At 46.9% G+C, this 24,783-nt stretch overlaps 2 protein-coding genes across 4 annotated transcripts; one reads left to right on the top strand and one right to left on the bottom strand.

Annotated features, from left to right (window-relative positions):
- Positions 1–737: 737 nt before the first annotated feature.
- Positions 738–16,637, top strand: CHAF1A (chromatin assembly factor 1 subunit A). 2 transcript variants are annotated; one of them, XM_062596135.1, is made up of 15 exons: positions 738–1,016; positions 1,538–1,588; positions 1,834–2,654; positions 5,147–5,203; positions 7,342–7,583; positions 8,205–8,265; positions 8,867–8,935; positions 9,333–9,556; positions 10,082–10,250; positions 10,492–10,572; positions 10,793–10,882; positions 11,118–11,379; positions 11,968–12,455; positions 14,838–14,931; positions 16,307–16,637. In XM_062596135.1, exons 2-15 carry the CDS (start codon positions 1,540–1,542, stop codon positions 16,408–16,410), a joined length of 2,811 nt encoding a protein of 936 aa, XP_062452119.1. In that variant the 5' UTR covers positions 738–1,016; positions 1,538–1,539; the 3' UTR covers positions 16,411–16,637. The 2 variants fall into 2 exon arrangements, with proteins under 2 accessions (XP_062452119.1, XP_062452118.1); XM_062596134.1 differs by lacking the exon at positions 738–1,016 and adding an exon at positions 1,131–1,196.
- A 723-nt stretch (positions 16,638–17,360) lies between these two features.
- UBXN6 (UBX domain protein 6) lies at positions 17,361–23,484 on the bottom strand. Of its 2 annotated transcripts, none has more exons than XM_062596074.1 (11): positions 23,383–23,484; positions 21,865–22,019; positions 21,410–21,471; positions 21,126–21,257; positions 20,729–20,826; positions 20,156–20,231; positions 19,985–20,069; positions 19,535–19,754; positions 19,293–19,423; positions 18,487–18,632; positions 17,361–17,953 (listed from the first exon to the last, which is right to left on the bottom strand). In XM_062596074.1, the coding sequence occupies exons 2-11, from the start codon at positions 21,947–21,949 to the stop codon at positions 17,825–17,827; spliced, it is 1,164 nt and encodes a 387-aa protein (XP_062452058.1). In that variant the 5' UTR covers positions 21,950–22,019; positions 23,383–23,484; the 3' UTR covers positions 17,361–17,824. The 2 variants fall into 2 exon arrangements, with proteins under 2 accessions (XP_062452058.1, XP_062452057.1); XM_062596073.1 differs by lacking the exon at positions 23,383–23,484 and adding an exon at positions 22,713–22,860.
- Between the last annotated feature and the right edge of the window lie 1,299 nt (positions 23,485–24,783).

Here is a 24,783-nt window from a genome sequence, read left to right as displayed (position 1 = left end):
CGGCCCGGCGGGGCAGCGCCGCCGCCGCCGCCTCGCTGCTCCGCTCCGCGGCGCCCCCTGCCGGCCCGGCGGGGCAGCGCCGCCGCCTCGCTGCTCCGCGGCGCCCCCTGCCGGCCCGGCGGGGCAGCGCCGCCGCCTCGCTGCTCCGCGGCGCCCCCTGGCCGCGCATGTCGCGATGGAGGCGGTTGTGTCGCGATAGCGCGGCGTCCGCCGCGATTCACCGCCTTTCAGCTACGTTTCTCCGCTCTGCTATAGACCGCCCAGTGCGTTCGCGAACGCAAGGCGAAAACCACCTTCAGCAGCTGGCTATGGAGAGAAAAGCGACGGTGCCGGAGCAAGGCCCCACGGCGCTCGCGTCCGCTCCAGGAGAGAGAGGCCCCGGCCTGGGCGGCCGCACGACGGCCGCGCCCGTGGCGGGGCGCCGGTCCCGCAGCACGGCGGCGCGGGGCGAGGCCTGCGGCGCGCGTGCCGACAAGCCGGGCTCTCCGCACCCGCCAGGTCGGCCATAGCGCTGGCCGAGGCAAGCGGCGACTACAGCTCCCAGCAGGCTCCGCGCCGCCGAACTACAACGCCCAGAGGCCCTTGCGGCCGCGTCTTCCCTCCCCGCCCCGCGCGGAGGAGGCGCGCGACGGGAAGGCGCTCGCTCATTGGCCGTCGCCGCCGCCATTTCGCGGTTTGGCTCGCGCCCCCTTGACGAGGCGGCGCAGCGGCCGCGTCCTCCCCGCTGCCCGGCGCCGCGGAAGGGCCGCTCCGGCCTCCCCGGGGCCCGTCCCCGGGGCCCGTCCCCGGGGGCCGCATCGCCGCTGTCTCGGCTACCGCCCGCCAGTCAACAAGGCCCCGAGGCCAGGCGTGGAGCCTCCCGCAGCCAGCCAATCAGCTCGGCGCAACGGAGCCAGACTGACAGCCGCTTGCGCCAATCAGCTGCGGCCATCTCTCTGGCCAATCGGAAGGCAGGAGGCGGGCAAGCGCCCCGACCTGGCGAGGCGACCTGTTCGCGAGACTCGGGCGGCGGAAGGGTGCGTCACGTGGGGCGCGCTCCGCCTATCAGCGCGGCGAGGCGCGGGGTCGCCCCGGCTCCCGCCAAATACGAGCGGGAGCCGCCGGGGCGGAGCGGGAGGGGCCCGGGCCGGGTTGCCGCAGCCGCCGCTGGACGGAGCGGCCGGCGCTGCCGCCGCCGCTGCAGCCGCCCATGGCAGGTAGGGGAGGGCCGCGGGGTGCCGGGCCGGCGCGGTCGGCCCCGCCGGCCCGCGGCGGTTCCCCGCGGGTGCGCTGGGGCCTCCTGCGGTAACAAAGGGAGGCGCCGGGGCCTGCTCCCGCCGCCGCTGCCCGCCGCCGGCGCCGCCGCTCCGCCGTGGCCAGGCGCCCTCAGAGCATCGAGTGGCGGCTGGGGTCGCCCCTGCGCCTTCGTGCGGCGGCGCAGCCCGGTCCGTGCCGTGCCCTGCGTGCTGCGGAGGGGCGTCGGGCTCGCTGCAGCCCGGGTGCCCGCGGGAAGCAGGTGGCTAAGCCGAAACGTGTCACTCGTGTTTTCTCCTTGCAGCCATGGAGTGCCGAGACAAGGCGGTTGCTCCCCCGCGGAAGCTTGTTCAAGGTAAGGCTGTGGTGAAGGTGCCTGTCTCGCTCTTGTGCTCTTAATACTTTAAAGAGCAGCGTCAGGCCTAGGCCTGCACAATAGGCTCTGTTTGCATAATAAACCCTCCCCTCCTGGCTCACCGGTTTCTGTTCTTGCGTTTAAGAACTCACTGAATATCTCAGTGTTTGCTTCCTTCTCCCTCCCCCACCTTCCTCTATGGATTTATGCAACGTGACTGAAATAGCGAAATGTTATTGTTTCAGCCCGGTTGCCTTTCAAGCGCTTGAATCCCGTACCAAAGGAAAAATACGATGCGGATTCAGAAGTTAAAAAAGTAAAGAGCTCACAAAGTGGTTTTGGCCAAAATAAGGATTCCTCTCTCGATACGTCTCATGCGTCCCTGGACAACGTAGAGAATGACTGCCAGCTGGATTCAGATGTGAATTTTACTCCAAAACCCATTAACGGAAAGGGTCCATTAGATCACTTTATACAGAAAAACACAAAACATAACACAAACGAAACTGTAATCATTATTGATCTGACAAAGGACTCTAACCATAGACTACGTAATGATGTGGACCATATTAATTTAGATTCAGAAGCATCTTCATCTGTAGGTATAACTAATGGCATACTAGAAAAAAATATAAACCAGTTGAATTGCATGAATTCCACTCAGAATAGCCAAATGGATGGTTCAGTGGAGACTGTACTGTGTGAAACTGTAGCAAATAAAGATGAAGAATTGGTGCGTGAAATCCAGTCTTGCTCTGGGTTAACAGAGTGTAACAACTTGGAAAACACGAAGATAAATCAAGGTGAGCTGAAGGATGTCATATTTAAGGGGAAGATGCCGGTAGTGGTCCTGGAAGATATTATGACTGTAAAATCTCCCCAAATCGCTTCTCTGGATGGAAGCGTCACATCAGAAAATGAGACTATGGAATCATCCCATGAAGGAGACTCTATACTTACGAATTCTTCCTTAAGTTCTCGCTCTGTGAGCTCACCTGAGACACAGCCTGCTGCAGAAACAAAGAGAAATTCTAGTCCTTTAGCTGTCTCAACACCTATTAGGAAGGTTGGTCTTTTTTTTTTTTGGTGGTGGTTTTCTAAATGTTATTTCATTATAGGTAGGTAGTATGGTTTCCTGTGCTGATAGTGGGAAGGATGACTAGGATATTCACAAGACTCACGGGAAGTGTCTGGAAAGTGTTGCCAATTTATTCATTGTAACTATCTGAACTATTACCCTTTTGAATCTTCCTTTAAAATCTTTAGCTAAAGGATGAAAATATTGCTCTTTTGAGCTGCTGGTACGTTCATGTAGTGTGAATGTAATTTTAAGTTCTATTATAGATTCACTTTTATAAATTGATCGTGAAGTGCATGCCTTGTGACTTACCACTTTGGAAATTAGCACACGGACAGTATTCAAAAGCAATTTTGTCTGTAAGTGGTGTTTTACAACCTCCATTCTGTATTTCGTGAAGCTGTTTCAATTACTATGGGAGAACACTAAAGTGTAGTCTGTCACTTTTCCAGTACAAATCCATGCAGATACTTTTCCAAGTCCTGTATTTATGAAACCAGGGAGTAGAAATGCAGTGCAGCTTCACGTAAAGCATTGTTTAAGGATCTGCAAGTATGCATTTGAGGACAGAGGACAAGTTAAGTGAGTCTTTATCTGTTTCTCAGAATTCAGCGTGCAAAACTTGTGCTGTCAGCCATCTTGTTAGGTGCACACCATTTAACATGGGCAGTTGCTTTAGGGAAAAAGGGTTTGTTCAGTGCTGCTGGGGTCATGTGACGCAGTTGGCAAGTGAAGGTTGGATCACAGTGATGAACGCCTAAATTGATAGCTCTGCATGAGCTGGTTGTTTGGAATCTGAATTAGATTTCAATTCAGTATCTCGGCCCTGGTTTCAGCTCAGTGCCTCGGTCCTATGGAGAGACGGATTGAGGCATCATGACTTTTGGCACTGTATTGCAAGGAAAACTTTTAAATCAAAGAGGGCATTATCTGCACAGATGGCTGAAACAATTGCGTGGCTTGAACGGCTGAGAATTGAATAGGCTTTTTCAGAATATATCTGTTGAGATGTGAAGTGGGAGGTTTCTCTTGCAGCAAGCACAATAGTCCAATCCTTAAAGAAGGCGTAAAGTAGAGCGGTCCTGGTGAATGTGCTTGGACGCTGTAGCCAAGCCTGGCCTAAACTTAGTCTGGACTGCGTGGCCTGTGTGTTTGCTTTGCTCTAACTACATTATTAGAGGAAAAATCAGGCAGGTAGATGTTGCCCTCTGAGAGTCTGAAAAATAAACATGTGGCTTAAGTAAACGAGGGTGAAGGGGTGGAGCAAATCAGTATAATAGGGAAGTATACGTGCTCAGCAGAGGTGGTACTGCTGGTAGGCTTGGGCATCCTAAGTTAGCTGGTGATGTGACAAGCCTTTCATTTCTTATGTGAATTTTCTCAAAACAACTGGTTCTAGGCTGTGAAATACATACGTAACTTGAACTATATCTAGTGTAGTGGAACAAAAAGTGCTCGACTCCTGGCATAACATTTCAATACAAACACGTTACTGGCTTCACGTTGATTTAAGTAAGGTAGAGCATCCCATGTCGTATTTGCCACAGTGAGAAATTTGCACTGTGTCGTTATTTGTCCTTGTAAGTTTATTTTCCTAGGTGGAAACAGCTTTTGATAAACTAAAGCTCCTTGTTCAAAGAACTCAATTTTGCATCAGAAAATGTAGAATCCATTGATACAGCTTTGTACTGTATGAACTTACTTGTCCAAGTATAGAAAATAAAGCATTTCATATGTGTTAGTTTTTTAATCTCAGGGATAAACATGCTACCCCATACTGAGAATGGCAAGAGAGAAGGAAGCAAGAAAGCTAGCCATAGTATGCTTAAAGAATAATACTTACCAACTAAATATTTGATCAAGTGAATGATGGGTTTTCTGTTTTGTTTTTTGCCTTCCTCCTGGGTAAATGTCAGCTTTAAGAGAAACTAATATGTGATTCATTGGGAACTTAGGGTTGATATGATTGTGCTAATGGAAGAACAAGAGGGTTATGATTATGAGAAGAAACTATGTGAAAATTCAGGTAATAGTCCTTGTATTTGGGAAATGAGATATAAATATTGCAGCAAAAGTAAGTGATAGGATGCAAAAAAGCTTAACTCCAAGGAAAATCCTCTTAAATATCCTCTGCAATGTTGTAGTGGTTTGTTAGTGGTTCTAGCTTCTCTTTGTTTTTATGCACACAATATTGCACTGCAAATGATGCTTTAGAATTGAGTAGACAAGGGGAATTTGTTTATGCTAAATTTAGTAATACAAGGATTTAATGTAAACAGAAGCATTTAGATGTATTTTGGCTTAAATGTAAGTCAGTGAGATTGGATATGCCTGTGCTATATACTTATGTTACTGAATATATTAATCTGAAAGAATAATAATATAATTCAGACAGAGCTTACTGTTCTTTTCCTAAAAGTTCTAGTATCTTATGGAAAGGGAATGATGTGGCTCAATAAAACTGCATTTTCTAATTTCAGGTATCTCAGAAATGCCACAAAAGTTCTGCAGAGAAGGAGAAGCTGAGATTGCAAAGAGTAAGGCACTTTCACTGACATAGAAAGTTAACCTGCTGTGCTTTTGCATTGAATAGTAAGCAAAGCCCTTTGCGTTTCCTTTTAGTCCACTTCTAACATCTTTTCCTGGTTTTCCTCTCTGATGAATATGGAAGAATCTTAATGCATGCAGTTAAAGTACTCGGTTTGTTCCAGAGGTTCTTAATGTACGTGTAACGAGGTGTGGGTGGCCTGCACTGCCTTTCTTTGCACTTTGGTAAGATATTAAGGAACTGTAAATGTTGTTTACTGTTCCTCAAAAGCATTCTGAGGATTTTTTTTTCTTTTATTTTTTATTTTTTTCCCAAACCCTTTGTGACAGAGTAGGTACAGCCTGTCAAGTGGACAGGTTTAAGTGGAATCCTCAAGACCATTCCATTTAGGGTTGGTTCCTGCTTCAGCTTTCTCTTCACTTTGAGCAATAAAAGGTAGTAATAAGTCAGGCAAATGTTGGCACGGCTTGCTGAAGGAACGATTGGGTGTTGCTCCTGGAAACGTTTAAGCTACAGTCAGTGTTCACTTGAATCCTGCTGGTCAGCAAACTCTGTTCCATATGGTGGTGTTAAATTTTGCTGTGCACGCTGTGTTTAGTGAGGAAATGCTAAATGCAAGGGAGACTGATGGATTGTATGGAGTTCTTGAATGGCTCATGCTATATGAGTAGGCTTTGTCTGCAGAGAAACTGGGTGGTATTTTAACTGCAGTTCAGAAGGCCCATGCTTATGAACTAGTTTATAAAGTTGGTAGGGGACTGATGCATTCTATATAAGCTCTGTGTGGTTGAGTGTACTCTAGAGATGCTCACTTTTATACAGCACTCTGTATAGAGTTCCAGTCTGTTATGTTTTTCCATTCTGTATAGCAGTAATGAGGGAGAGATGAGAATGGAAGCCTTATTCTGTTTAAATAGGTCTATCAACTCTACCAGTTTCAGAACTAGCCAGTAGATTTTCCTTGATTACCGTGACTGTTCTCTGACAATATTGCTTTCTACCATTGGCACAATTTCAAATGTTCATTGTCTTCTGCAGTCACTGTTCAGCAAGTCTTGATGTAGCCAAGAACACCAAGATGTGAAATAACTAATAAGAAACTGGAAATACACAGGATATTTGTACGTCTGAGCACAGATGTATCCTAGCTTCTCAGGGAGGTTACCAATGCCTACAATGTAGAGGAGTTATTTTTCTTGAATTTGTCACTTTTAGCAAGCATACCACATTCTCATTATATGTGTCAGTAGACCTGTAACTAGGATAATAACTTCAATAGCCTTGGGATGAAATACTAGGAACAACAACACTTCCAGTGTAGTTTTTTTTCCCCTTGTTGTTCCCATAGTGCACCTCTAATAACTCTGAAGTGCCTTACATTGTTTAATTATCTGAAGAGAACTAACAGAAGTGACTATTTTCTGCTAGCTTCAAGTTTTATAAAATTACTCTGCAATCCGAAGGTTGGAGACTTGCCTTACTGCCTGAGAGCATGAAAAACAGTCAGAAAATCCTTATGAGACATCGACATGAACTCGGATAAAATTCATATTTCAGATTTGTGTAGTGGTAGCCCTACGTTGAAATGGAAGTATGAAGGTTCAGGTGAGGAAGTGTATGCTTCCAAAGCAACTGTTTTGAAAGTGATGTGAAATCATCTAAAAGACAATCTCACAGAATAGTTGAGGTTGGAATGGACCTCTGGAGAATCATCCAGTCTGATCACTCTGCTCAAGTACACTAACTTCGCTAATTTTCTACAATGTTGCGTCAATAATGAAGGTGTACAACAGCGAAGATCAAATATAAAGCAAGTAGAATACAAAGCTTTTCTTGATGCCTGGAGGGCAAAAGAGTCTTGGTTTGTTTGAAGAAAAGAAAGTTAATGCCTTCAGAGGGAGCAGATCCCCAAAAGGTCAGTACAGGAAAGCTAGACTAGCTGAGGCAAGAGATGGAGGCTGTTAATTGCTAATAGCTAGAAACAGTGCTGCAGGCTAAGCACTGGGTGCAAGAATCCACTCTAGTATCTCAACTGAAGAACTTATATCCTAATTTTATTCAGTTTGTATGCCAGCAGCTTTTATTGTACTCAAAAGACACTTGCTTAACGGTTTGTTTCCTAACTAGGACCAGGAGCGTGCAGACAAACTGCAGAAGTTACAAGCAGAAAGGGAAGAAAAGGGAAGGCTGAAAGAAGAGGCAAAAGCTGCAAAAGAGCGAGCCAAGGAGGAGGCAAAGAAAAAGAAAGAGGAAGAGAAAGAACTAAAAGAGAAAGAAAGGAGAGAAAAGAAGGAAAAAGAAGAAAAGGAAAAAGCTGAGAAGTTAAGAGTGAAGGAAGAGAAACGCAAGGAGAGACAGGAAGCTCTAGAGTAAGTGTCTTGGTTTCTGCAGATTGTAAGGAGTGACGTGCAGTGATGCAAGCCTCTTTTCATACTTCCCTTAGCTTTCTATTCTAGAAGTTATACTGATGAAATGGTGTGTGCTTCTCGGAGTCACTTGATATACTTAAAAATATATCAGAGACTAAGTAGACTAGAACTTATTTTCAGCAGTACTTCTTGCTCGCAGACTGAGCTGAACTGAGCTTCTGACTTGAAATGGCTGAAAAGAGTTTCATGAGTCACTGAATTTTCCCTTTGTGGCCAGTCTTGGTTGTATGTTTGCAGTTTGCTGGCACTGGTGCCCTGTCTGTAAAGGAAATGGCTTGTAATTTGATAACACCGTAAATACCTCTTCTTTATATTGAGGAAAACTTAAAGAAGCCTAGCTACTACGTGGCTAAAACAGATCAATGTTTGCTCTGGGAAGAGTGATGAAGGAGTCTTCTGCTCTGAACACTTAATCAAATGTGGTTCTTGATTGAATTAATGGATTATGTTTTTGCCTGGTATGATCAGATCTTAGTCAAGGTCTGTGATCGCTCAACTCAGCCTCAGCACAAATAAATACGTTATTGTATGTGACAATTAAAATGAACTTTATATTTAAAGGGCAAAACTTGAGGAGAAAAGAAAGAAAGAAGAGGAGAAACGGTTAAAAGAGGAGGAAAAGGTAAATTTTCTCTCTTTTCTCTGAGCTCTACTACTATGGTGAAATGATGTTCGCGGGCTCCCTGGAGCCCTGCCAACTGAATGGGTGTCCGCAATGGTGCTCCCACAGCTATTGATTTAGCTTTCGAAGTTCTTCCAAAAAGCACATTCTGCCTCAGCACATCTCATGTACTCGTGCTGCTTGGGAATGAGCATCTTCATTTGGGATGCAGCCTATCAAATCTAATCTTGTGAGGTTATTCCAGCAGGTTTCTTGCCTTTATCTCTTGTAAAGGCTGGTGTCTTTGTTTTTTGGGGGGTTTTTTTTGGTTTTTTTTTTTAATTACTCTTTTATTTTAATTCTGATCTGTTAGATTCTTGCTGTATTTGACTTTTCAATGCCAGTGGAACAGCTCTGTCCTTTGTCTTGGTGATCTCACTGGAGTCCACATAGTGTATTACAGAAAGCAATTATTTTTTGATAAGATGGAAGCTGGTAAATATTGGAACTTTGCTCTATACCTCGTTAGATTTGAAGTCCAGTCATTGTTGAACTTGCCATAAATTTTTATGGTCTTGTCCTACCTTTGTGTTTATAACTTGCATTTTCATTCTGATTTCAGCGTATTAATGCACAGAAAGCAGAGATTACCAGGTTCTTCCAGAAACCAAAGACTCCACAAGCCCCCAAGGTGAGGTATTACTGTTTCAGTGTTTTGTTGCTCTTTCATGAGTAATCTTCCAACAAATACACTGATTTCATTCTGACCTGTTGCTTAAAGCTTCTTAGGTGAACAGAGCACTAGTACGTCTTGATTTCAAAAGTGTAAAGGGCTTGAAAATCTGTTACCATAGCAGAGGTTACAAAGAACTTTATAATTGCTTTAATAAAAATCTTAGTTTTGTCTTGTGAGGCTTTGACTATAAAGACCTAAATTCTCTCAAGATCTGCAGGAGTCTCAGATAGGAAACCTAAACTTTCATTCAAACAATAGTACTTGATATTTAGGCTTGTTGTATATCTCAAATGGGTTAGTGCTGCAGTTTGTCAGATGTTCAGACCCTAATGACCCTCACTTAACATTTCAGATTCTTGCTGGCTCCTGTGGAAAGTTTGCTCCTTTTGAAATTAAGGAGAACATGGTCTTGGCTCCCCTCTGTCGTATTGCCCTTGATCCAGACTTCTTGGAACAGCTGGATCAGCTCCTGCGTGCACAGAATAGTGAAGTTTCTTTCTTGAGGGATCTCAAGTGCCGCAAACCACATAAAAGCGGACCTACTTTTGTCAATAACAGTGCCGACATAGTCAACAGGTTAGTCTGCTGCATTTTGGGTTTTCTTTGCTTTTTTTCATTTTATAATGAACTGCAAGTGGTTTGAAGGTAGTTTTAGACCAATATTGGAGACTATGGAAGGATGCAGCTTTCCTTTGAATGGTCATTTTGTGTGAGATTTGTCTCCATGGGAAGCACTATATTATAATGCAGATTTCCTTCACTCCATACACCACTTCTCAAATCCTTCTCTGCAGGGAATCTTGCACTGCCAGCAGTTCCCTTTCAACTTGGGTACTGCTAGCTTTAGTGGTGTTTTAGGGTTACCTTTAAAACTGTCAGATAGCTAAAACAGAGCTGCTGTTGGACATGCTGTTGTATTTAAGGGGGGAGGTGGCTTGTCTGCAACTCATGTTCTCACGAGCAAATTGGGAGGTGGCTGTTCTAAGGAGCTCAAGCTCTGAGTTGGTGTCATGTGGCTGAATTGAAGGAGTCCTATAAAAGATTTTTCTGAGCAGCAGGGGAGCATGCTGTAACTGTTGATGATGGTCTCTGTTTTAACAGTGATGTGGTAGTAGTGGATAACTGCAAAACAGATGCTGTTCCTGAAAGGAGAAAATTTGGTAGAATGAAACTTCTGCAGTTCTGTGAGAATCACCGACCTGCATACTGGGGCACGTGGAACAAGAAAACTACTGTGATCCGTCCCAGGAATCCTTGGTCAAAGGACAGTGTAAGCAGTATACTTACAGGCAGCATGGTTGTGGGTGTCTTTTCTCTCTCTCCACTCCTCCCACCTCTGTCCCTTTACTTGCAGAGTGAATATGTGGTTGTCCAAGTTCACATGTTCTTTGGGATTTCTGACCACTTGCTTATTTTTTCTTGTTACTGGTAGTTTTAAAAGACTGAGTGGGCTCTTGCATCATGCACTGAAATTCTTGACAGAAATCACATTTTGGCATTCCTTACTCTAGAAACTACTGGATTATGAAGTAGATAGTGATGAAGAATGGGAAGAGGAAGAGCCTGGAGAGAGTCTCTCCCATAGTGAAGGGGTAAGGATTTCATACGCTAAAAAAAAAGTCTTTTTAGCACAACCTTTCTACAACATGATATACAGCAACCTTAGGGGAGCAGGTTTGTCCGTCTGTATAGCCTTAGGCTAGGCAGATGATAATCTTTCTGAGTTAAAGCAGCAGCAAAATTTCAAGTGTAAATGTTTGATAGTGGATACTATCTACTATCTAATTTCTAATAAGCAGAGTTTACTTTTAGGATGATGAGGAAGAAGGAGAGGATGAAGATGACGACGATGGGTTTTTTGTACCCCATGGGTACCTATCTGAAGATGAAGGAGTGACAGAAGTAAGTGAACTGGGTGATAGTGGATTTGGATCTCAGTTGCCAGTGTGTCATATAATAAGCATCATCTCATGCAGAAAGCCTGGGGTGTTGGCAGTGAAATATCTGGTCTCATATCTGCTTGCTTGGTTCTGGAACGAACTTTTGTAGCTCAGATAACATAATAAAAAGCTGGGCTTAAAAAGCTTTTGTTTTTCTGGAATGATGCATCAGTTTTCACTTTTGCTTATGGCTTTAGGAATGTGATCCAGAGAACCAGAAGGTTCGTCAGAAGCTGAAAGCAAAGGAGTGGGATGAACTGATGGCCAAGGGAAAGAGGTTCCATGTTCTACAGCCTGTGAAAATTGGATGCATCTGGGAAGGTGCAGAAAGCAACAGCAGCACAAATGCAGACCTAAAGGTGCTTCAGCAGTTTACAGCATGTATCCTGGATTCAACTGTTGCTGAGGAAGAACAGCAGATACAGAAATGTAGCAAAAAAATAGCAAAAGATCAGCAAAGTAAGACATGAAGGGCTAAATAATTGTATTTCTGCAGCACTTTCATACTCTGCTTTTGCAATGATTTTTATATTAAGTTACAAATTCAGAATGAACTCTCTGTGAGAAGTCTAAAATCCAAGTCTGTCTTTGAGAATTTTTGAAAATTAGTTTTCCTTTGTATAGTCTTAATTTCTCTCTCCAAAAATTCCAGGAAACAAAGTCAACCAGACCTCAATAGTCTCAGATTTAAGACTTGCTTACTGGAAGCTCCTGAAATGATTTACCTATGTATTGCTTAAGAAGGGAGGTTTTAGTTTGTGCGATAGCTTTGAGTGCTGAGTAGGTGCAATGTGTGGTTAACACAAAGATGCAAATAATACACAAAAAGGCTATAATAGGGGCTGAAGTTTGTGATTCAGAGTTCGTTCTGACTGGGGTGATTTGTCTATATCAAACTTAGTTCTTCTTACAATCCCATATGTAAAATTAATTTTAGTTTATTGTCTTTCCTGGAGCATGTGTAATGATCGGTTATATCAGCCTGGCTTTTCTTGACCTTCAGACAGTTCTCCCCCACAACCATGGTGCAATCTTTCTTCTTTGCAGTCCTTGGCCAGCTTCTGCCACTGCTCCATGGGAACGTGAACGGGAGTAAAGTGATCATCCAGGAGTTCCAGGAGTGCTGCCGGCAAGGACTGTTCAGTGATGTGACTGCGGCTGCCGACGGTAGTGACGCAGGCCCTGCGAGTCCCCACGCTTCCCGGCCGCAAACACCTGTGGGTGAGGACAGTGGTATCCCTTCCAAAGCCAGGCTAAAGCGAATCATTTCTGAGAACGCTGTGTATGACAAGAGACCTGAATATAGAATGTGCTGGTATGTCCACTCGGAGGTGCTGAAGAGTTTTGATCAAGAGCACCTCCCTGTCCCTTGTCAATGGAACTACATCACACAAGTCCCCTCTTCAGGAAAGGAGGAGGGTGGCAGTGTGCCAGGCGTGGCGGTCACGCAGACCACCCCTGTGTCAGTAAAGAGGAAGTCCACTGGAAGTATGTCTATCACTAAATTCATGAAAAGGCCTCGGGATGCTGAACAGGTGAGTTCCTCTTGCTGTGCTCTTCCCTGATAAAGAACTGCAGGAATATAGATACGCACCTTCACTAGGCAAGCATCCTGGCATGCCTCCCAGGAAGGCGTACCTATGTCACAAGCAAAGACAAAATATTAAGATACAGGCCTGTTTTTCGTAAAAAAAAAAAAAAAAAAAAAGACTTTTTTTTTTCTTTTCTTTTTTTTATGTGAATCTAAAGAGATAGGTTTCTTTTGTGTGTCTCTAGCTTGGACTGTCTGTTCTATTTGAAATGTTGCTATCCTGCTGTTCTTCCATTTTTCTGCTATTTGGCAGTGATTGTGTCCAAGCTACAAATAATTTGAGTGTCTGCTTGGCCTTGGTTTTACAGCTGTGTATCATTTGTATGCAGGTTCTCATGTTTGTGTATGGCTGCCAGATGTATAGCTGGGGCTGGTGGCTTACAACAGTTGCTTGTGTTCTGATTAAATGTGGTTCATAAGTGCTGGATTCAACCCATAACAGTCTGTAAAGTCTCATGCTTATACTGTCAGACACAAAGTTGAATTTCAAGAGCTGATTTAAACAACAAAAAAAAAATCATAGGAATAAAGTGAGATACATTTGGAGTAGTTGCTACTCCAGCTGTGAGCTTCATTGTGGTCTTCCTGTTGTTCTGCTCCGTTTTTCAGGGTAACGAGAAGTAATATTGAGAACTTAGTCTCCCATTGATGCTGTTTCAAATATCTGACGATTCTTAGCTGAGCTGGGAGAGAATGTGTGTGCGTGTTCAAAAAGGATGTGACCAAGGCTTTAATTGTGTGATGCTGCGTTGCATTTAACACAGTGAAGCTTTAGAGATTTAAGCTTGGTATTATTAATTAGTTGCCTTCTAAAACCTAGAGCTAGGACAGGGATTGCACTGTACACTGGGTTTATTCCCCTATGGTCAAGGGGGAAGAAAAAGAAACCTCAGATGAGGCTTTTCAGGCTCTTTCTTCCCACCCAGTTCTTAGGATCTCTGACTCTTCTTAAAGAAGAAGCTTCTCCTTATTAAAGAAGCTCTGAAGTCACATACAGGTAGGGCTCAGATTTGTGAGGAGCTGTTCAGCCCCTGAACTCTATCTATTTGGATATTTTTTTTTCTCTTTATGCTAAATAAAGGCTGAGACAAAATCTCTTGCAGTTGCTGGAGATTCTGCTTATAACTGACTATTTGTTTAACTATTCCTGCTCAGGAGCTTTTCGTAAAATCTTCAGAGCTCCTGAAGGCATCTTAAAGTAAAGCTGCCCTTGTGAGATATAGTGCAGTGCAGCTCAGAACAAGGTGCTGGAAGACTCCAGAAAACCTTTCATCTCAGATGTCTCGATTGGCACTGTTTTAGTGTCTGGATCACATTCTTTCCCTTCGAGCACGGCTGGAGCTTGTGTAGAAATTAGGAATGGTTGGTAGGTCAAGGCTGCCCGGTTCTGTGTTCCTGGTATGTACTACTCTGTCATGAAGCTTGTGCCAGAACTTCTAAGTAGGTGGAGGTGCTCTTGCATAAGCTGCAGAGAAAAACAGCTTAGTATTGAAGTAGGCCATGTGTATGTGTGTGCTGGAACGGAATATTTAATCTGAGACCTGAAACCTTATTGAAAGATGTGAATTTAAAATTTACTGTCTTGAAACAGCTGTTAGGGGGCTGGGACTGTTTCTAGGATGTGAGACTTCTCATTCCACAATTCCAGTAATGCTCACAGCTGTTCACTGCTGGGCAGCTGCAGTTCTTCGTGTCACTTATTTGTTATTTCAGAGTGAGCAGTTAGAGCTGCTCCCATGGCAAAAATGGAGTCAGCAAGGGAAGAGCTGTAGTCTCACTCCAAATAAAAGCTAATCTGATGTAACGGAAGAGATGTGAGGAGGAGGGTTCAAACTTGGCAATCAAAAGTAATTTTCCAGAAGCAAGGAAACATCCAAAATAATCAGGAGGAGGAGAAACTTTCCCCTTTTAATTGAAATCCGACTCAGTTTTAGTTTTTTTTTTTTTTTTTTTTTTTTAAGGGTTTAACTATGTTTGTTAGATGTGTAGGCTGCTTGTTACATTGTGTAATAGCAAAGTGTTTTGGAGTAAAAGCTTGGCGTGCTTCCTGCTGTACATGCTGTTGCAGAATAGGCCTTTTGTCAAAAGTCAGTGTCTAAAGCCAGAATTGTGGGCTTTCTTGCCTTTTTGTTTTTTTTCTTCTTCCCTTTCGTACACATATTCATGCCTGACTGTTCCAACTGCTGTGAGCGCTAACTGGGAGGAGTGTCCAGTGTAGTCCTTCACAGCAGTAGTTGCTGCTGGAATGAAATGCTTGGGTCTTGCATATTAGCAGTGTAAGCCTAATGTTACACATCTGAAACTTTCCTCCCCCTCCCTCACTAAGGCTGAAGCTATGGAGATGGATGGATTTCAGGCAGACACTGAGGAAGATGAGGAAGATGATGACTGCATGATTGTGGATGTACAGCCAGGCAAAGGTGAGTAAACAAACTGACCACAATCTCTTGGCAGATGCTTGCTCCAGGAGAGTGAGTATAACGGAACAGGAACTGTGTGTGTTGGTAAACCTCTTCCAGTTTCTTTGCCACTGTTTCCCCAAGCCTTGTACTCTTCTGCTAGTCATGCTTTATTTCCAGATACTTTTCTGCTTTTATGGCTTCCCTCCTCCCTCCAAAACAGCAAAGTGCTTGTGAATAGCTTTTGGCTGCCAACATTACCACTAAATTGTTTCTGATGGGAGAAATGAACAACAGGGACAGTTATGAGCAGATCCTGTTACCGCTGGTAAATGCTGCCAAGAAGGGCTGGTCTCTGGGGCTTGCGTGCTTATGTTTAGACCCCTTCCAGGACTGATGAGGTCTGGAGTGGAACCTCTCTTTTGCTGCCTTCCTGCAGCCTTCTGTGCATGCTGCAGTTGACTCTTCTGAAGGAAGTAACATGGGATAAATAACCAAGCCCTCAGCTGTTTGACAGATGAGGGCTTTGATCAGTGCTGTGCAGTTCTGCTCTAGAATCTAAGCTATTGTTTGTATTCGTGTCCCAGTTAACTCTTAGTGGTGAGGCTTTCAAAGATCCTTCGCGGTAGCGTATCCTTCAGGCTACAGACTCAAACAGTGGGGTGAGGATGTGGAGTGGCTCTTCTCATCTCTGTGAGGTTTTAACTATACATATTTGAATCATACAGACCAATGATTTAACACAAACCACATGATGTGCATTCAGCTCCTCTGAACTGCTTTCAGAATCTCCAAGCCCCATCTTTCAACTCTCACAACAGAGCTCTTTCACAATGCTACTGGCATAACCTGAATTAAGAAAAGTGGGCTTTTTGTGTTGAACAACTTCTAATTGATAGCTTGGATAAATGGATTTTTTTTGTGTGACCCATTCTTGACACATCTTGGGGTTTTTTTTTCCTTCTATCTCAGCTGGTGTTAATGCTTTTTTCCTTCTATACTGGACAACACTGTTGACAAGAAGCTTTACATTTAATCTTAAGCTTTTGCCTATTTACAGTGCAAAAGACTGTAGTAAGATAAAAGTCTTACTTCACAGTTGTAGCCTTTTGCTCTGAAAATTGGGAAGCTGTTCAGTAGCTTGCTTTTCGTGGGCTTTGACAAGCATTGTAAAGTTTGTTTGTTTTTAATAGGTTTGACGTGATTTTATTCTGGGCTGGTGTAACCCAATGTTAAAACTGGATTCTAAGTAAATGATGTTGAAAAGAGGCTTGCAACAGATTAGGGCAAACAATGTATGCAGGCAAGCTAAGACTTAAAGCGTGTATTGCAGCAGTTGAACTGTACTGGGTAAATAAAGAGGTTTGAAAAAATTGCAACATGTTCTATTTTGCAGATTCTATGTTGGCAGCTACCGAATCTTTGGCAGCCTCCAAATCAAGTGGCACGATTGCCCCTCACCAGGACAGGAGCATGGCCAGCCCATCTAATACAGTTTGAGACTTAAATGCCTACTAACTTCCCTGTATGTATGTAGAATTACTTAGAAAATTTTAAAACTTGTGTATCTTTGAACAAGATACTTGAAGGTATTCCGTATTTCTTGTAAAGAGAAGACAGCACTTTGTTCTGCTTCAGACCAGATGGAAGCTTAAATTTTTAGGTCTAGTCTTAGCAAAAAAATATTGCATATTAATCTGTCCGTAATAAAGCATTATTGAAATTTTGATACTTCTTTGTAATGGAAAGTATCTAAGTTATCTCTAATCTAGTGGAGGGATTTTGAAATGTAAGCTTATTGTGATGCCACTGGGGAATTATTCTGTTAATAATTTTGTATAGCATGGCCTTGGGTATATAAATGATGTATAATTATATTTGAATTTATGCTATCTCTGTTATCCTGTTTGTGGTCTTACTTGCTAAAGAGAGCAGCAGCAAGGATTTACCTTTAGGAAAGAGAAAAGCTCTGCAAGATGTTTCTCCTATTTTGGCTTAGACTGGTATTACTTACAGATCAGGCTAGTACTTAGATCATCAGTCTCCTGTACGCATCACTGCAATACACGTTGAACCTATAAAAGCTAGTCTGTACATCAGTCTGAAGCTGTTCTGTATAAAAAGACTGAACTAGTTTTTTTTAGAACTTGCTTGTATATGTAACAAAATTGCAGGAGCTTCTAACTTAATACAGTTTGAGAGTTGATGCAATTAGTTCCCTAAAATGCTGGCTCTAGTTTGAGGTCTGATCTTCCATCAGTGAGACAATGTGGCATAAATAGCTGTTGCCTGTTGTCAGTCTCCTTGTCTCTCCCTTGTTCTGTCTGCAAGTGCCATGAAGTGAAAAAGCAGGTGATACCCCAGCTGCACCAATAACAGTGACTGTAACTCACTTGCATTTTCCAATCCAGAACAGCTATACACTTCAAATAACTTCAAACAGAACTGGATCATTAAATATTCCATTTAATCAGACTTGACAAAGTTTATCTAAATATACTCTCTCCAATAGGACTTAATCTCCAATAGGAGTTAACAGTGCACACAGAAGCAAAAGGAAAAGCTGAGTTCTAAGCCCAGCCCATCATTGGTAATCCAGCCTTGTAGTAGAACCTAATCCTTCCTTGAAGGGAGGAGAGGGGTACTTCATCATCATCTAGAAAATACCTCAACAGTAACTGCTAGAACTTGGTTTTAAAAGCAGCTATGTAAATGTCTTTGTGGGCAAGACTGCCCTAGTGTATAGCTGCTGGCATTGTGGAGATGACAGCAAGGATTGTGGCATGGCAAAATCTAGACTTTCACTGCATTGAGCTAAAACAAGTCATTTCCAAGGTCACAAAGCTGGAAGCTCTGTGTAGGGAAATGAGGGAACAGTTTAAAATCATCAGCCCTGAATCCACTCCCCTTTATTTCATGACAGTGTCTGGACCCTGGAGAGGAGTTCTGGTTTCAGGGGGCTTGCTGACTGCTCTTCTCCTGCAGCCTGAATGTCTGCCATGACTGATGCATCCCAGACAAGGGTCAGGAGGGCAGAGGGCACCTGGAACAGGAAAGGCAGGGTTAGTAAGCTACAGCTGTGCTATATATGATGTTGAACATGTTCACAGACCTCCAAACCTCTAGAACTAACACTTGAACTGAAAAAGAAGAGCGTGGAACTCATTGGGGATGCTGCTTTGGGCTTTCTGTTGAAAGCCTTATACTACAGAGCTGAGCATGGCTCAGAGTTGCTGCCTTGCATCTCTCCCCCTATGTGGGTGCTAGCCTTGTGATATAACTGCTGACAACTGTTGCAGCCCACACTTGCTGCCAGAGATAGTCCCTTACAGTTCCTCACTGATCAGACATCCTAGCCTTCAGCCAGAAGCTTTCATACAGGCACTTGTTTCCCTTGAGCTTAGGAAGGCTTGAAAAAGGCCAGAGTGCAAATTATTGCATTGAAAGCAGGAGGCACAAACTTCTCCAAGATATGAAAAGCAGATGACCCTGACAACTGTGGTTCTCTTGCCACCTGAAGACTCAACTTCCCTGGGGCAGGGTATTAGCCAGTTTTGGTTTTCTTTTAAAACTCACCAACCCACATTCATTGAAGGCCAAGTTCTCATCTGTCAGTTTGAGACCTCCGGGTCCCAGCAGCTCAAAGGGCAGCCAGTCATTGGTGAGTGCTTCCCTCACAGAATTGTAGAGCATAGATATTGATTCTCGTGCATAGAATGTCCCTGCCGTGAGAAAAGAAGGCGATACATTGAAAGAAGCTCTGGCATTCAAAGTCAGCTTTGTTTGTAGTCAGTATGATCTTTTGTGGTAGATACTGTAGGGCCTGAGTACTGATGCTAAGTTTATAAACTGCTTCAGTGACATGGAAGCACAGCCTGATTCAACTGAGATGTATAAAAGCAGAATTGCTAAAGAAAAGCGTTACTTCAATTGTGACAAGTCTCTGCCAGCCTGCAACAAAGAGCTGGGAAACATGAAATTATTTCAGAGCTCAACTGCAAAGTTTGAAGAGGATTCATTCTGTTGTATAGCCTAACACCACACAGGCAACCTCACGCTGGCTACTGTAACAAACTGATCTAATGAGTCCAGCTTGCTAGCAGTAGCCTGTGAAGAGCACACATTAATTAACAGAGCCTTGAGGCTGTACCGTCTACATTCAACCCTAGGTTACAGTCCCAACCCTACTCAGGCAAAAAAGATGGAGGGCTCAGAGATGGTAGAGTTCTTACAGAAATGCTACCCCACTCAGATTCTGTTATTTTATTCTGCCAGCTGTGTTCTGCATATCTCTTAACCCTGCTTATTATTCAAGCTGTCAGGCTACATGTATTTTCAGAAGCTTTTGGGGGTATACAAAGAAAGGATAAGTAGTCCTTTACCTTGGAGAATGTATCCATCAGGAAACCGGACTCGTACCAGGGTGTAGTTGTACTTCCGCATTTCCCTTTGTTCATCTTTCTCCCGCATGGCTCTTGTCCTCAGCATTGAGGCTTTCTCCACTGCTTCTGTCCTTTAGACAGAAGGGTATTTTAGCATGACAGAGAGGAGAGGTATGAGACTTAACTGGGGCACTGCATACCCCCTCCGCGGGCAGTCAGGGCCCCCCCTTTAGTCTACTCACCGGAGCCTTTGCTCTCGTTTGATCTCTTCTGCAGTGAGGTTGTAGAAGTCATTTGGCAGCTCAAACCGAGCAGCTTCAGGTGATGGTTTAAATAAACAGAGCTGGCGATCTAGCTGGGCTCTCACTGGCTCAGAGCTTAAAAGCTGCTCTTTGTAGTCCTTTAGGTCTTCCAACCTGGTCAGCATTTCTTCCTTCAGTATGTAGTACTCCTCTGTGGTCTCTACAACCAAGAGAGCAGGATTTGAGTCTCTTGTTCTTGAATGAGGAATGTATGAACTGTAAGAGCAAGGATCTTCCTAATGCCTTGACTAACAAGGAAGCTGCGGGGTGAGTGGTTGGTTACAGCCTTAGAGGGTAAAGCTCTCAGAGCAACCAGAGGTGCCTCACTAGCCTCCCTTGGGGTGTCCCACCAAACAGCGGGCTGCAGTTCAATACACTTATATTTCTTGCCTTGTCCTGGAACAGGTAGTGTTTTTGTCTCAAACCCAATAGCCTGGAAAAATTTGTGTATCCCTTCCAGGCAGCTTATCCTTTCCTAGAAGAAAAGGAAAAAAAATCAATGTAGTCTGCTTCAGGAAAGGAGTTCCCTAAGCAGAGTACCTGCAGGAGTCTTGTTCTCACCTGAAACACTTTGTTCTGCAGTTTGATTTTCCGGTACTTCTCCTCCTCTGGATGAAGATAGATATTATCCAGATATCTGCAGGAAGAAAAATACGCTTGATGGATTAAAATAAGCAGTTAAAGCAGGCACTTCAGGATATGCGGCCCCAAAGGCACAAGAAGCACGTGACCTGTGAGATGCCCTATTATTTCTTACAGATAAAGGAAGCTTAAAAACTGAGGCAGCTGAAGGAAGTAAAATACATTGTCAGGATCATGTTAGTCGGTGTTTATGCACAAGCCAGACCCAGTGTGGGATCTCCTGCTATGAATCAGCAGTTATCAAATCTCTTAGACTAATGGACTAACTCTTAAACAGCTCTTAGCTGTTGCCCACACCCCTCCTCCTACCCCTCCTCTTTTTTTAAAAAAGGGTGGCACTATCTAGCCAAGACACTTCAAATGTTCATCTTTGGTTTTCTTCAGGTCTTGCCTGGAGCACAGCAAGAAAATCCACCTGCCTGTTAACCACTCAGGGAGGGAAGGGACAGCAAACTACCTGTGTGCTCAGTCCCGCTAAAGCAGCCCACTTACTTAGCTATGGTCTCCACGCCCACTCGCACTTTCTCTCGGTCCTTATTGAAGGTGTGAATCTCCATGATTGAGGCTGCCACTGGGTCTACAGAGAAATACTGGGAAAGGAGGACAGAAGTCAGGCACAGGGAAGCAAGCTGCCACCAATTCATACAGCCAGAGGGACACGCAGGCCAGAGTTCCCAGTCTCAGCGTTTCCAGCAGCCAAAGGCAGCAGCTTGGGCAAGCCTTTGTGAAGTCTCTGTCTGAACTGGGCTGCTCTTCTGGGAAACAGTAGAAGACAGGGATTTTATAGGGCAGAGGATTAGAGAGGTCGCTACTGCATTGCCTGACGGAACCCATGCCACAGATTGAGGGAAAACAAACAGGATGTAAGGGCAGCATAGGTGGTGCTTACTGACAAGATGGCTTCTCTGATGTGCTTTTCCTTCATGTCTCTCCTTACAACGGCACCAGTCAACGGGCAAATGAAATAGACCCCTGACACAGAGAGTCCAGCCGCCTCTTCCTTGTCTGGGGACTCTGCGTCCTAAAAGGGACAAAATCAGACATGGAGTTGCATGAAGAAAGCTTTCGGCACCTTAGCACATCTGGCCTGCACAGGACAGTGGAAACAGCACGGAACAATGCTTCCAGAGCAAGTATTTTAACAGGTTCAGGGAACAGCAGCATGTCTCATACCTTTACCTCTGCAGAGACCCCTTTCTCACTTGCAGCTGCCTCTGCCATCAGCTCCTTTCTCACTAAGAGAGACAAATCCAGGTTACAATGGTAGGAGCAAATAAACACGCTGAGCGGTTCAGGAGAGGGGCAGCGTTTCAGAGGGATTCGGCCCGTGCAGTTCTGCGCTGGGGAAGCAACTGCCTCTCTGAACACTCTGCTCCTGGCCTCAGGGTCTGTGCGTGACCGTGACTCCCGTTTCTAGCAGACTCCTAAGCAGCCCCAGAAACCAGCTGCATCCCAGCAGCTTCCTCCAGAGCGGCATCCACACAGCTGCCTGCCTGGCACCTCCCTCTCCGCATTCAGACCTACGGCAGTTGGGCTGTAATTTGCAAAGCCCGTCAGCCCCGCGCACAGCCCAGCCGCCCCGGCCCTACCCCAGGGCGGCAGCGCGATGTTTGCCAGCAAGTTCGTACCCTGATTCTTGATGGCCTCCTGGGACGAGGGCAGCCTGGCCTTGGGCTTCAGCTCCATGCGGGCCAGCGCCGCAGCTGCCGCCATCTGGGCCTCATTGGTAGGTCCCTGCCGAGGCTTCGGTGCTGCCTCAGCTTTTGGCTTCTCCTTGGGGACCCTGGTGCGAAACAGAAAAGCACAGCTCAGTGGGCAGCCCTCGGGGCGTTCCCTCCACTGCACACGGAGTTTTCTTCCATTTAACGCTCGAAACACCCCTTTGAGAGACCTTCAACTCGTGTTTCTTAACCTTGCTGCCTTTAGGTGATTCTGGTAGGACTGAAATCAGGGGCAAAGAAGCAGGCACCGCGCGCTCACGCTAACCCATCGCTCGCCCCACCTGCACGACCCTCTGCAGCGCCATCAGCTCCGAGCACGCGGCAGCTCCGACCCGGACTCGGCCGCAGACATCCCGGTACTACGTTACGCCGCACGTATTGACGCACGCGATGCTTCCGGAGAGGTCACGAAGGAACCGGCCGGCCCTGCCGGGCAGCACTGCTGCCCGCTTCGTGCGAGGCGACGAGCGGGGACGCGGCCAGCCCCATTCCCGCCCCCGCCGGCTGCCGGGGCTCGCGCGGCGCCGCCGCCCCCAGCGGGATTAATTGGGCCGTTTTCCTTCGTAACCTGCCGGGCACCTCGGCCTGGGCAGGACCGGAACTGCCGGACGGGGCACGGGACGAGCAGCGCGGCCCCGCGGAACGCCGGAGCACCCGGCCGGGCCTGTTGCTCCCGGCCCGCCCGCGCACCGGGGGATACAGCGGGGGGGGGGAGCTGCCGGTACCGGAGCCGCCGCGCGCCCCCACCCTCGTACCGGGCCGGCTCCGAGAGCTTCTGGCCGGGCCCCGCGGTCTTGAACTTCAGGTCGGCCTTGATCTCCTGGAAGAACTTCCGCATGGCGGCGCGGACCGGCGGCGGCGGCGCTCCCGGCACCCGCCGCGCCGGGCGCTCCCTTCCGCCCCGCCCACGTGACCGCGGGAGGAAGGGGCGGGGCCGTCACGCCGGCGCCGCTCTAGGCTGCCGCCGCTCTATGACGCGCGGGGTCCTCCAGGGCTCTGGAAGCGGTGGGGGTGGGGTTACGGGCAGGGGGGACCCCCGGGGCCGCCCCACCGCGGCCGCCCCCACGGAGCCCCTGCCCCCCTCAGTCCCCCCACGCCCTGCGCTGGGACCCCGCCCGGGGCCTGCAGGGCCTGGCGGAGCCGGGGCGGCCTCGGACCGGGCCCCGAGGGAGCCCGACCCGGCCCAGCCGGCTCCACGGCCCGGGAGCCTCAGCGACTCGGGGGCAGCGGGGCCCTCGGCAGCGCGGAGCGGGTGAGTGTTTCCTCGGGGACCCCATCGCGACCGCTTCCCCCCGGAAGGGCTCTGAACTAGAGGGGTTTTGCAGCCCCCCGTGGCTCCCTCTGGCGAACCCCCACGGCTGCCGCCCCGTCGGGCCACGAGCCCGCGCGTGTTTGCGGCCCCGCGAGGAGGGGAAGCGCCGATACCTCGGGCGCCGGGGCTAAGCCCGCCCGGCTGCTCCGCTGGTCGGGCTTGCTGGAGCTTGTAGCTGAACTCAAAGAAGGTTTCCCGTTATCGCTCCCTCCCCGCAGGGCGCTTGGGCGCTGACCGACTGCTACGTCCCATCGGAGACGCAGCCGAGCAGCTCAAAAACTGGTCAGTACAAATTCACCAATCTTTCCTCCTCTGCCTGTTTCATTAAACCTCTGGGAGGCTGATTTCCTTTGAAACCTGTGTTAAACGTGTTCAATAGCGGCCACCGGGCTCAGAATCTGTGGAAGGACATACATCCCTGCACGCAAAAGTCGAGTAGTTGCATAAGCTTTTTATCCGTAGGGAACAGGAGCTCCATTTCGTAGCCCGGTTCCTCCTCTCCCATTGGGACACAGTCGCTGTTCAGGGAGAGGCTCCCGTGTCCCACATGCTCACCGGTTTGGGGTAAACGCACAACTAACAGGATCAGGCAGACTCGCTTCCCAGGTGGGGGTGGTTTGTGCAGCCCAGGTTTCGCATGCAAACAGCAGCTTTGGAACTAGCGTTATGGAAATGCACGTCTGATAACAGCAGTTTGGCCGGCAGCCTGCGATCAAAACTGGGGCCTTTCAGAGCCAAAATCAGAGCCAAAAAGTGCGAGCTACCGCTGCCTGAGTGGAAGCGCCAGAACTGCATAGCTGGGGGCGGTAACGCTTCCCAGCCTCCCTAGGCCTGGCAAATTGAATGCATCGTGTGTCAGACTCACTTAATTAGCTGCACGTCACACTCGTCGCACTTGTCTGCGCCCAGGCCTCAGGCCTAAACGCCTGGAGCCACAGCGCCCTCCGGCCCTGGGGCCCCGGAGGAGACCCGCACGGGGACGCTTCACTGCCCCCGTGCCCGTCAGATGTCACAGGTGCTGCTTGTGCCCTCTTCCTCCGCCTCTGCCAGCGAGCCGACGTGCAGCCCACACGGGGGTATGAGCCAGAGCTACTGCACAAGCACCGCAGCCGCCTGCAGGAGCGAACGCTCAGTTGTGGGGGAACATCTGGACACGCGAATTCCCCCAGAAACCACTCGTTCCCCAAACCACCTTCCTGTGCAAATTCCCTTCCACAAAGCCCAGAAAAATTCTGCCTCCTCACCGAAGTAGCCGTGAACATCCCACTCGGGCTGTAGGCGACACAATGAACGCCCAGCCCACGGTTTGTTCTCACTCGCTTCTCCCAAGAGGCATAACCGGTAGGTAAATAATTTCTACAAGTGTGGTTTTTGTTTCATTAACAAAAAAGAAGTTCCTCGCAGGCGCTGGCAGCCAGTTCAGACAGACTGCCACTGAATCACACCTAGCCACTTGTTTCCCTTTGATACAAGTTTGCAAGTTTGAAGCTGGCGGTGAATTACCTGCCTTTTCA

The sequence above is a fragment of the Rhea pennata genome, chromosome 27, assembly GCF_028389875.1.
Source record: "Rhea pennata isolate bPtePen1 chromosome 27, bPtePen1.pri, whole genome shotgun sequence".
NCBI lineage: Eukaryota > Metazoa > Chordata > Aves > Rheiformes > Rheidae > Rhea > Rhea pennata.
Note: the sequence above shows the minus strand (reverse complement) of the source record. Positions and strands in the feature narration are given on the sequence as shown.